The sequence below is a fragment of the Nannospalax galili genome, unplaced genomic scaffold (assembly GCF_000622305.1).
Source record: "Nannospalax galili isolate Female #2095 unplaced genomic scaffold, S.galili_v1.0 scaffold185, whole genome shotgun sequence".
In the NCBI taxonomy this organism is placed as follows: domain Eukaryota; kingdom Metazoa; phylum Chordata; class Mammalia; order Rodentia; family Spalacidae; genus Nannospalax; species Nannospalax galili.
In genome coordinates, this window is record NW_008355474.1 from 941,414 (window position 1) to 954,321 (window position 12,908).

At 42.8% G+C, this 12,908-nt stretch overlaps 1 protein-coding gene across 13 annotated transcripts in view; it reads right to left on the reverse strand.

Annotated features, from left to right (window-relative positions):
- The window catches only part of Vps33b (VPS33B late endosome and lysosome associated), a 30,191-nt gene that overhangs the window by 14,943 nt on the left and 2,340 nt on the right, over positions 1-12,908 (reverse strand). For 3 of the 13 annotated variants that reach the window (XM_029555916.1, XM_008852789.3, XM_008852792.2), the window contains 4 exons: positions 8,577-8,657; positions 7,991-8,052; positions 5,704-5,753; positions 5,289-5,356 (listed from right to left, as the gene is read on the reverse strand). In XM_029555916.1, coding sequence (XP_029411776.1) covers positions 5,289-5,356; positions 5,704-5,753; positions 7,991-8,052; positions 8,577-8,657 — 261 coding nt within the window. Of the gene's footprint in view, positions 1-5,225; positions 5,357-5,703; positions 5,754-7,990; positions 8,088-8,576; positions 8,658-12,908 lie in introns of those variants that run through there. The other 10 variants (XM_029555915.1, XM_017803092.2, XM_029555922.1 and 7 more) reach the window with 8 other exon arrangements.

A 12,908-nucleotide genomic window follows, 5' to 3' on the forward strand; every position in this document is an offset into this window, starting at 1 on the left:
GTCAGAAGAGGCTGTCAGATCCCCTGAGACTGGAGTTATGGAGAGTTGTTAGCTGCCATGTAGGTGCTGGGATTTGAACCCAGATCTTCTGCAAGAACAACCGGTGTTCTTAACCGCTGAGCCATCGCTCCAGCCCCATTTTGTTTTTATTTTTGAGACACTGTCTTATTTGGTACAGGCTGCCTTGAACTCCTGATCCTCTTGCCTCTCCCTCCTGAGTATCAGAATTATAAGCATGTACTACCACATCCAATTATTTGTTTTGAGGCAGGGTCTCACTATGTAGCGCTGGCTGGCCTGGAACTCCAGATTTTCCTGTCTCAGCCTCTTAAGTACTGAGGTTATAGGTGTGCCTCATCACACAACTGAGAACCACAGAGATCTTAGGAAGACTACATGAAAGGATGAAAGATTTTGAGATGGCTCAGTACGTAAGGGTGCTTGCTGCCAAGCCTGATAACTTAAGTTCAAGCTCCAGAGCCCATATGGTAAATGGGAAGAGCGAACTCTCACACACTGACCTCCACATGTGTGCTGTGGCATGTGTGCACCCACACAAACACACTTACCCACATACATATACACAGAGAGACAGATGCAAATAAATGCAATTTAAAAGTTCTTTAAAAAGAAAAAGGTCAGCTGGGCATGGTGGCATAAGCCTTTAATCCCAGCACCGGGGAGGGACAGGCAGAGAGATCTCTGTGAGTTCAAGGCCAGCATGGTCTACACAGTGAGTTCCAGGACGGCTGGGGGCTACAGGGAGATCCTGTCTCAAAAAGCCAAAAAAAAAAAGAAGGTCGGGACTAGAGAGATGGTTAGTGTTTAGGAGCACCGGCTGCTCTTCCAGAGGACCCAGGTGGGGTTCCCAACACCTACATGATGGCTGTCTGCAAACTCCAGTTCCAGGGGTTCCAACACTCTCTTCTGGCCTATGGAGGCATCGCATACATGGGTGAACTTACACGCAAGCAAAACACTCATACACATAAAATAAATTTAAAAATTTAAAAATGATAATCCCAGCTCTTGGGAGGCAGAGGCAGGTGGATCTCTGTGAGTTCGAGGCCAGCTTGGTCTCCATTAGCGAATCTGGGCCAGCTGTGGCTACAGGGAGACCTTGTCTCAAAAAAGACCAAAAAATAAATAAATAAATAAAAATGAGGGGCTAGAGAGATGGCTCAGCAATTAAGAGCACTGGCTGCTCTTGCAGAGGACACAGTTTGGTTCCCAGCACCCACATGGCGACTGACAGCTCTCTTACTCTAGTTCCAGGGGAATTTGACACCCTCTTCTGACGTCAACAACATGGGGGCATTTACATTCATGTAGGCAATACACTCATACACATTAAATAATTTTTTTTTTTGTGTATGAGTGTGTTGCCTGCATGTATGTAAATGCATCTGTGTCATGCAATGCTGTGGAGGTCAGAAGAGAGCTTCGGATTCCCCTGGAACTGGAGTTAAGGATGGTTCGTAGCCACCATGTGGAACAAAAAAAACACAAAAAAAAAAAAAAAAAAAAAAGAAACCAGAGATGAGGAAACAGAAGCCATGCAAGCAGATCACTCTAAACACAAGCCATGAAACAAGAGCAATCCCTTATTTCATCTGTCCTATTAGCAGAAGAGATGAAAGGGCAGATAGAGATTACTCAGAAACTACTTGACATAGGTAAAGACAGAAGAGGTCTACTTATGAAGCAAGACAAGAAAAGGATGACAGGGATGGGGGGGTACATGGCTGAAAAGGCTCTGCTGATCTTGGGAAGGAAAAGACTGTATCTTCTCCTCTGAAACAAGTGAAGCAGAAAAAAATTGCAGTTAGTCAGGTATGGTGGTATCCACCCTTATTCCTAGCACTCAGGCAGAGGCTGGTGGACCTCTGTGAGTCTGAGGCCAACTTGGTCAACATAGTCAATTATAGGCCACCTGGGACTGCATAGTGAGACCCTGTCTCAAAAACAATTTTTTTTTTCTTTTGGTGTTTTTGAGACAGGGTCTCCCTATAGCCCCAGCTGGCCTGGAACTCACTATGTAGACCAGACTGGCCTTGAACTTACAGAGATCCGCTTGCCTCTGCCTCTGCCTCTGCCTCCTGAGTGCTGGGATATAACGTGTGCGCCACCACACAGGACTAAAAACAAATTTTTTGGGGGGTGGGGGATAATTAGGAAGTGTACAGAGGATACTCATGTCCAACAATGATGATGACACGACTAGCTAATGTATCTCAAACACTACTTATGGACTAGGTGCTGTTCTTAATGTTTTCCAGGGCTGCTTGCCTTCACCCACGTAACTCATTCTTAAAGGTACAGATTCGTGTTATGAGCTCCTTAGTCTATTGTTATGCAGAAGAATCCTACTCATCTCTCACTCATTTCTGCCAGTAACACTAAAATCCATAGGCTTGATTTTTTTCCTTTTTTCAATTTTGTTTCTATGGCACAGGGAATGACATCCGTAGCTTCTAATGCTAACAAATCAAATCCAGAGCCCAGCCTGAAAATTGCCAACCCTCCTAGTTAGTATAACGTGTCTCAAGAAGACAAAAATGCACCCTCTTCCCCCTAAGTACTGAGTGAGAGGATTTTCCTGATATAAAACTAGGTTATTGAATAAGGGTTGACGAGATGGCTCAGCCATAAAGATGCCCGCTGCCAGGCCTGATGACCTGAATTTGATCTCCCAGACCCACAAAGTTGAAGGAGAGACAGCTCTTGCAAGTCCCATATGTGTGGCATGCCTTTACACACACACACACACACACACACACACACACACACACACACGCACGCACGCACGCACGCACGCACACACACACATGTAAAATGTAATAAAAAACTTTTTAAAAGAACTTGATTAGACAGGATATTAAGTAGAGAACATTCACAAAAATACCAATTTTGTTTTTCTGTTTAATACAATGGCTTTTAGGATTATTTGAAGCTGTTACTTATGAACTTCTCTATTTTCTGTTAATATAAATTTGTTCTTGGAAACAATATTGAAAAGGGAGAGGTTATAAAAATCCAAAAACTAAAAATTGTTGCCATGTCTCTTAATAACTTGGCTATCTTATTCAATAATTTCTTGCCCTAATAGTGTTATATTTAGGTTAGGCATGGTGACATATGCCTGTGATTCTAGCATTTGGGAGGATGAGGTGGGAAGATAGTGACTTCAAGCTCAGCCTATGGGACCCTGTCACTAAAAACAATAAAAAAACAAAAAAAGACATTATACTTCATGTTCTCATTCCTAGTCAAGATAATTATTTGCAATATTGCACTATCAATCTTCTAAGAACCATAAAAACAAGAACAGGGCCAGGTGGGATAGTACATGCCTTTAATTGCAGCACTCCAGAGGCAGAGGCAGACAAGGCCAGCCTGGTCAACACATAGTGAGTTCCAGGTTATCTCAAAAAACAAACAACGAAAAAAGGATTATCACTGGCTCTTTCCTCATCTATTTTACACAATGAGAAAAACATATAAGCCTATGATCCCACTAGATTTTTTTTTTTTTTTTCGGTCTTTTTGAGACAGGTCTCCCTGCAGCCTCAACTCTCCTGGAACTCACTATGTAGACCAGGCTGGCCTTGAACTGACAGAGATGCCTGCCTCTGTCTCCCAAGTGCTGGGATTAAAGGCGTGCGCCACCACTCCCAGCCTTAGATTTCTTATTTTAACAAAGACAAAAAGTCATGTCACTTAAAAGTCATAGTACTATTATCAACTCCATTTTACAGATGGGGAAATGGAGACTCAGAGTAGCTAAGTACCTTATCCAAGATCATGTAGATAATAAATGCTAAAACAAGGATTCATACACAAATAGTCTGGTTTGAGTCTTCAGTCTCAGTTAATGCTTCTGTTTTCTCTAGAACTGTCTTAGGCAAACTGGAAAGGAATACAGCTCTGCCCTTTCAACTTCCATTTCTACCTGCACACACTTCTTGTAGAGCTTCATAGGCCACAGTGGGCAATGTGAAGGTCTGGTACCTCATGTCTGCTAGTCACTTAGGTTGAGGATGGACCTATGATGCACCTAGCTGGCAGGAGGTGAAAGGGGAGCTCAAAGGAGTCAAGAAATAAGTGCTATTATGATGCTACTTCAAACCCTGCAATTATTAAAGAGATCTAGTTTGGCTTGGCTCACACTGTGTGAATGTGAGCTTTGTTTCCCTCAGCTACTTAGAGTTGAGGTGGAATAAATGGTTTCTAAAATTTTCTCCCTATGTAAGAAAAGGCTTTTCCCATCTCAGAAATGTGTACAATTATTATATGTCAATTAAAGTAAAAAGAAAAGGCTTTTCCAATATACAGTGGTGTAGTTCTAGTAACCTCAAAACAGCCCAGTCAAATCCCTTGGGTGAGTATATGAAAGGTGGTAGGTGATGATTTATTTTATTTATTATTAGAGGGATACAGGAAAGGGGTCATAGGGAAGGCATAGCATCATACACCTTTACTATACAGGAACGTGTTTACAGGGACTCATAGCAGATTTCATTTCAAAAACATAAAGCAGTTCACTTAAAAAAAAAAAAAACAAAAACCAAAAAAACCCCACAAACTATGTAGGGTTGGCGATGTAGTTAGGTGGTGCTGTGCTTGCCTAACATACCCAAGGACTTTGATTTGATCCATAGCACCACAAAAAAAAAGAGAGAGAGATTAGGGCTGGAGAGATGGCTCAGCGGTTAAGAACACTGGTAACTCAGAGGATCTGGATTCAATTCCCAGCACCCACATGGGGGCTAACTCCAGTTCTAGGGGATCTGATGCCCTCTTCTGACCTTTGCACATATTGTATGACATGGGTGCACTTACTACATGCATGCAATATACTCATACACATAAAATAAAATAAAAATAAAAGCCAGGCATGGTGGCCTTTAATCCCAGAACTCAGGAGGCAGAGGCTGCGGCAGAGGCAGGAGGATCTCTGTGAGTTCAAGGCTAGCCTGGTCTATATAGCGAGTTCAGGCCAGCTGGGGCTACAGGGAGACCCTGTCTCAAAAACATCAAAAATAAATTAATTAATTAAAATTAAAAAAAATTTTTTTTAAAGATCTATGTAGATAGGTCTATGTTGAAACCAGTTCTCACAATTCACAATCCACAGTACTTTCTTTGGGGCAGTTTGGTGACACACTCTCTGTGTAGTAATCATGGATTCATTAATGAAAGCGAGCATGCTACTGGCCCCTTACCCCTCACTCCCAGTCTTCATCCTTATTCACCTTCATATCACCCCTTCTAGGATCCAAGCTCACCTTCTGAGGACTAAAGATAACCTTGTATTTTCGAGTTCGGCCAGCCAATTTGTCAGCATTGACAAGATCTACAGAGAGAAAGATGCAGCTCAGTGAGCAATAGGCCAGATGCAAAGGAGCAGAGAAACTTCCCAAGATGAACAGGGCTGTTTCAGACATGTATGCTTCATCCTGCCTTCCTTTAGGTCTCGTCTTCCTTTCCCTCTCTTCCTCCCTCCAGGATCTTGCTACACTATCCAGGCTAGCCTCCAAATTGCAATCTTCTTACCTTGACTTCCCAAGTGCAGGAATTACAAACGTACACCACTATTCCCAGCAAATCTTTTCTTATTAAAGGGTCCTTATGGGCAAGGCCCTTCTATCTTGCCCACCTTTTCCCTGCTCTTAGTTACACATAGTACCATAGTTCACTCACTGGCAATGTAGCGCATATTCTTAATGCGGGGTCTGACCAAGAAGCACAATCTATGGGAAAAAAAGAAAGAGAAAAAAAAGTTAACTAAAATCATGAAACTGATGATAGCAGCTAAGGCGAAACTAAACAATACCAAGTCTATGACCACTTGTGTTTCTTGACCAGGCCTACAGGTCTTACTCTAGACAAAGCAATGCCCATTTTCTTGGCCAACATGCACCAATCAACAGAAGACCCCTCTAAATAAATACAAGTACAGTGTGATGATATGTGTGTCTTTATTGGCTCTAGGATGGACCTAGTAGCTCCTATTCTTAAATGATTTATGATTCAGTAAAAAAGATTTATGATTCAGGCCAAAAAAGATGCATGTATCAATTGCTTTTACATTTACACACACACACACACACACACACACACACACACACACAAACATATATATAAGATTAATCAGGAGCTAGAGAGATGACTCAGCGGTTAAGAGCACTGTGCTCTTGCACAGGAACTGGGTTTGGTTCCCAGCACCCACATGAAGGCTAAAAACCATCTGTAACTCCAGTTCCAGGGAATCTAACGCTTTCTTCTGACCTCTGTGGGCAGTGCATGACACAGGTATACGCACATGCCTGCAGGCAATACACTCATACACATAAAATAAAAATAATAAATAAAAAATATTTTAAATTGCCAGGCGCGGTGGCACACGCCTTTAATTTTAATCCCAGCACTTGGGAGGCAGAGGCAGGCGGATCTCTGAGAGTTCAAGGCCAGCCTGGTCTACATAGTGAGTTCCAGGACAGCTGGGGACACACACAGATACACACATAGACACACATAAAAAACCATATATATATATATACACATACACACATACACACACACATATATATTTAAAATCAATCAAGTACAATTCAAACTGGGTCTATGCATGTATTCTCTATGTATCAAGAAGTTATTCCTCTATGAGAAGGTATACATTACTGAAGTTTGACAAACTTTTAAAATAAATCAAAGGGCTGGGAATATGGTCCAGTTGTAGAGTGCTTGCCTAGCACACTCAAGGTCCTGAGTTTGATTGCCAGCACTGCCATATATGACTACATACCAAGAGAACAGAACAAAACAAAATGCCCCAGAAATCCAGAGAAGAAAATCAACCCGGACTGGAAGGGAGACAGAAAGCTTCATGGAAGGGTGGGGCTGGGCTCTGAAAACACATTGTTCTTTACAAGAGCAGAGGGCAGGGGACAGTTTCAGGCAGAGTGATTAGGGCATTCCAAAGGTAAAGGCACATCTGGAATGTGTATGGGAAGCACATGTCAACAGAGGCTTGAAGAGGACATGTGAAAAACAAGATGGCACAGGGAGCATCAAGGCCTTGGAATCTATGATGCTCAACTGGACTACATCCAATAAGAAATGTGAAGTCTGAGAGGTACTTTTTAAAATTTTCTATTACATTTTAAAAATATTTCATTTTATTTCATTTATGATTTTTTTTTTATGTGTATGAGTATATCACCTGCATGTGTTTAAGTGCACCCATGTCGTGCAATGCACATGGAGTTCAGAAGAGGGTGTTGGAGCCCCTGGAACTGGAGTTACAGACGGTTGTTAGCTGCCATACGGGTGCTGGGATTTGAAACTGGGTCTTCTGCAAGAGCAAACAGTGCTCTTAAGCACTGAGCCATCTCTCCAGGCCAAATTTTTTATTACATTTAAAAATTTTATTTTTGTGGGCATGCATGTATATGGGTGCACATGTGCCATGATGCACATGTGCAGGTCAGAGGACAATTTGTGGGAGTCAGTTCTCTCCTTCCATGTGGGTTCTGGGGAGTGAATTCAGATAGTTGGGCTTGACAGCAAATGCCTTCATGCAAGAACCTTGGGGGTTCATGACAGAAGTAGAATGATAACAATTTTGGGGAAATTAATAAATCCAGTTGTAGGTGATGCCATGGAATGGAGAGGGAAGAGGACAAAGTGGGAGGAACTGCAGAAAGCAAGACTCATTTAGAGGTTAAAAATCTTGGGGTAAAACTGTAAAAGCTCAAGGCCAGCCTGGTCCACATAGTGAGTTCCAGAGACAGCTGGGGCTGCAGGGAGACCCTGTCTCAAAAAAGACCAAAAAAAAAATAAAACATTGTAAAAGCTCAGCAAGTGAGCCATATGACAGACAGCCTGGTTACAAATCTCAGCCAAGAGCCAAGGACAAGTCAGAGGCAAATGTGCCCTGAGGAACCTTCTCTGCTTGGAGGCAGCACACACGCTCCCAGATACTCACTGTTCACTGTAGCTGAGGGCTGGCTTGTTCTCTACTTTGTACAGCTTGTCTACTTCATGTTGCTACAGAGAACCCAACAAGACAATGGATGTAAGAGCTGGAAAAGCCCAAAGCACAACACACAGAGAACTTCTTAAAGCTTTAACTCTAGGCGTCAGGCTGCTCCCATAATCCACCTGCTTCTGCTGGGACTAAAGGCTTAAAATTCACGTCCTTAAACGGTCAAAACCCCAAGTTAAACAATACAAACATCACAAAACAAGATCATTAGTCTCTTCTCTGTCTACCCACATGAGCTGCTTATCTTTTTTTTTCTTTTTTTTGGTTGTTTTGAGACAGGGTCTCCCTGTAGCCACAGCTGGCCTGTTTTCACTATGGAGACCAGGCTGGCCTCAAACTCACAGAGATCCACTTGCCTCTGCCTTTCGAGTGCTGGGATTTAAGGTATGCACCACCACACCTGGCTGCTGAGCTGCTTTTCTTTACCCTGTCAAGGGAGTCACTCTTCAGAACTGGGAATGCTCATGAAGAGAAAAACTGTTCAAAGAAAGCAGGGGAAAAGTTTCCCCAAGAAAAGGGTTGGTACCTTCAGGATGGAGACATTGGCAATCCGATCCAAGGGGCTCATGAGATCTGCCTCAATGAACAAATCCTTTCTTCCAGGAAGCTAAAGGAGAGAAGATATGGTTGGTCATTCACAGATCACACAAGCTCCTTCATCTGGAAACCTGGTCTCAAGTTGGAAGGGCATTAGGCTATTATCTAGCTGAATATTGTATTTACTGTCTGTATCCCCGACATTTCTCTGCACATAGAAGTTACTCCACTTTCTAAGCTTGACTCCTTTGTCACTCAACCCTCCCACTCGCCTGTGACCTTGGTCTGCATCCTTGTCTCTCTTCCCCACAGCCTCTTCCACTCTGCTTGCCAATAGCCCTTTGTTGCTAAACAAAGACAAACTCAACAAAACTTTGCCTTGTATCCTACAACTCCTTCAACTAACTGCTAAATATCTTTTTGTTTTTGGTCTTTTTTTGAGACAGGATCTCCCTGTAGCCCCAGCTGTCCTGTAGACCAGGCTGGCCTTGAACTCACAGAGATCTGCCTGCCTCTGCCTCCTGAGTGCTGGGATTAAAGGCGTGCGCCACCACGCCTGGCTCTAAATATCTTTTTAGTGGAATTTTTCTTCTGGTTCCAAAAAAAAAAAAAAATGTTTAATACACAACTTAGAAAACCAGGGCAGGGCTGAATGTGTGGCTCAGTGGACAGCATGTATTCTGTAGGCATATGGCCCTGATTTCACCTCAGCACTGCAAAAGGAAAAGAAAAGGAAGTCCAGGACAGTGCTCGCTCTTCCCATAACCACATACCCAGTTTATGATCACTGTCATGGGATTCTAGCACCATCACTTTTTTTTTTTTTTTTTTTTTGTTTTTTTGAGATAGGGTCTCCTTGTAGCCTCAGCTGCCCTTCTAGAACTTTCTATATAGACCAGGCTGGCCTCAAACTCACAAAGATCTGCCTGCCTCTGTCTCCCAAGTACTGGGATTAAAGGCATATGCCACCATGGCCAGCCTACCATCACTTTAAAAAAAAAAAGTATTCACTTTTATTTTATGTATGAGTGTTTTGCCTGGATGTATGTATATGCACTACATGCATGCAATTAGTGATAGGAAGGGTGAAGTCCTTGGAAGATTCCTCTGAACTATGCCTTGACAAGCTGACTGCAAGTTGCCAGTGATGTCTCAAGGGACAATGCAGCAAAGACCAAGGAGACAGGGGAGGTGTAGAGTGAAGGGCAGAAGCAGGCAATGCAGTTGGATTGATATAAGGTATGTGGAAGGCAGCGATTTTCAGCTGGGGACAGTTCTGCACCCTAAGGCACACTAGGCAATGTATGGGCACATTTTGGTCATCTGACTTAGGGTGGAGGGGTCTTGCTGGCATCAAGTGTACAGAGGTTAGGTAGGGATGCTACTAAACTTCACACAGTGCACAGAACAGGCCCTACAACATTGAATTATCAAGCTCAAGATATCAATAGTACCAAGGCATGAAAAATACAGATGTAGAAAAAATGGGGGGAAGTATGATTGAAACAGTTGAATTAGCCAACAGGGCTCCAAATGACAGCAGGGTAGGGAATTTGAACCTGAACAAGGGACACAGAAAGCTTTTGTGTACTAAAGCACAATCAGCCAGAAATTTTTAATGGAGTTGGCAATTGTGGTTAAAACGGATGGAAGGCAAGAGAAACTGGAAACAGAGAGCTCATTTAGGAAGTTTATATAACTGACCAGACAGCCAAGCATGGGGCTGGCAACAGATGAGGACCTGCTTCAGGCTGGTGGTGGTGTGAACAAAATAAGACAAACACAGGCTTAAAAAAAAATACTACTGTGTATACATGATATGTATTTGTGGATGTATGTGCCACAGTGTGTATAGAGGTCAGAGGACAACTTTGTGAGTTGGCTTTCTCCTTCCACCTTTATATGGGTTCTGGGGATGGATTCTGGGTTCGGGTTGCCAGGCTTGCACAGCAAGTGCCTTTACCTGCTAATCCATCTTACTGGCCCATACAGAACTTTTTTTTCTTTTTTTTTTGATGTTTTTGAGACAGAGTCTCCCTGTAGTCCTAGCTGGCCTGGAACTTGCTATGTAGACCAAGCCGGCCTAGAACTCACAGAGATCTGCCTGCCTCTGCCTCCCAAGTGCTGGGATTAAAGGCATGCACCACCACGTCCGGCTACAGAACATTTTTAATAGTTGAAGAATATCAATAGTGTTAACATTGTTTTTGCCTGGATGGTAAGAGTATAAGTAGGTTTTTAAATTTTTTCTTTGTCTCCTACATTTTGCAAATGTTATTTTATAAAGCTTTTTTGTTTTGCTTTGGTCTTTTTGAGACAGGGTCTCCCTGTAGCCCCAGCTGGACTGAACTCACTATGTAGACCAGGCTGACCTCGAACTCAGAGATCTGCTTGCCTCTGCCTCTCGAGTGCTGGGACTAAAGATGTGCGCCACCAAGCCTGGCATAATCATTTTTTAAAAAATATTTTATTTAGGGTCTGGAAAGATGGCTCAGCAGTTAAGAACACTGGCTGTTCTTGCAGAAGACCTGGGTTCGAATCCCAGCACCCACATGGCAGCTAACAACTGTCCAAAACTGCAGTTCCAGTGGCGGCCTCTTCTCTCCTCCTTGGGCACTGTATGACATGGGTGCCCTTATCTAGATGCAGGCAATATATCCACACACATAAAATAAAAATTAGAAAAAAATAAAAATTGAGATTATTTAAAAATTCATTCTGTATTTGAACTGTGGTGTTAGAATGCCATCTATTGGATTTGTATAATATGTTCTCTGCAGGGAAATGCTTCTTGAAAGCTAGAGTTCATCCCTTGAATATGGGAGCCTGAAAAGAACGTTAGGAATCATCTGTGGATCTGCCATGTGGGTGCTGGGAATTGAACCCTGGTCCTCTGCAAGAGCAGTCAGTGCTCTTAACTGTTGAGCCATCTCTCCAGTCCCATAATCACTGTTTTTAAAGTCATGTATAAGGAAGTATCCACAGGACTCAGCAACCAGTTCAGTGTGAAGGAAGGACAGTCAAAGGTGACTTTGATGTATGTATCAAGCCTGATTAGCAATGTCTATTAAAAAGAAATAAACTGCTGGGCATGGTGATGCATACTTTTAGTCTCAGCTCTCAGGAGGCAGGAGCGAGTGGATCTCTGTGAGTTAGAGGCCAGCCTGGTCTCCATATCAAATCCAGGCCAGCTGGGGCTACAGGGAATACCTGTCTCAAAAAGACCAAAAAAATAAAAAAATAAAATAAAATAAATAAATTAGGGCTGGGGAGAGTGAGGACTAGAGTCTGGATCCTAAAAGCCATGTAAATGCCAGGTGGTACTGGTGTCCACTTATAATTCCAGCCTTATGAAGGCAGGGGCAGGATCCCTAGTCTATATCAGTGAACTCTGGGTTCAACTGAGAGACCCTGTCTCAATGAATAAGTTGGAGAGTGATAGAGGAAGGCTATTGATGTCAACCTTGGGCCTCTACACATAAGAGCACATGTATGCTCACACACATGTGAACATACATATATGCCACAAACATACATACACAAGAAAAAGAAAAGAAATTAAAAGCATGGGGAGGGGGCTGGAAAGATGGCTCAGCAGTTAAGAGCACTGACTGCTCTTACAGAGGACCTGGACTTGATTCCCAGCACCCACATGGTAGGTACGAACCATCCTTAACTCCAGTTCCAGGGGAATCCGAAGCCTTCTTCTGACCTCCGTGGCATTGCACAACACGGGTGCATTCACATACATGCAGACAATACACTCATACACATAAAATAAAAATAATAAATAAAATATTTTTTAAAAAAGCATGGGGAGGATATTATTGCCCAGAGATTCATTCCACCCATGAATTAGCATATGGGCTCCTCTTCTTCCCCTATACTCCACTTACAGTTTTTTGTTGTTTTTGAGACAGGGTCTCCCTGTAGCCCCAGCTGGCCTGGAACTGACTATGTAGACCAGGCTGACCTCGATCACAGAGAGATCCACCTGACTCTGCCTCTCAAGTGCTGGGACTAAAGGCATACACCATCATGCCTGGCTACTTACAAGTTTTTATCCTTAGTCCCACCTACTCTCTTTCCTGTTGACCTCACCTTAACTAATGGCTTTAACTAGCATTAATCTATTTTCTCAGAATTTTATTGAGACTCTTTTATGTAAAAATCCCTATACTAGCACTGTGAGACATGCAAGAGAGAAAAAAAAATATGGTCTCAGGTCCCTGAGGTTCTCCCACATACCCAGTTTCACCCTAGCCTTCATGATGAAGCTGCAAGCTTGACATTGCCATCTGCTGGATTTTATATATATATA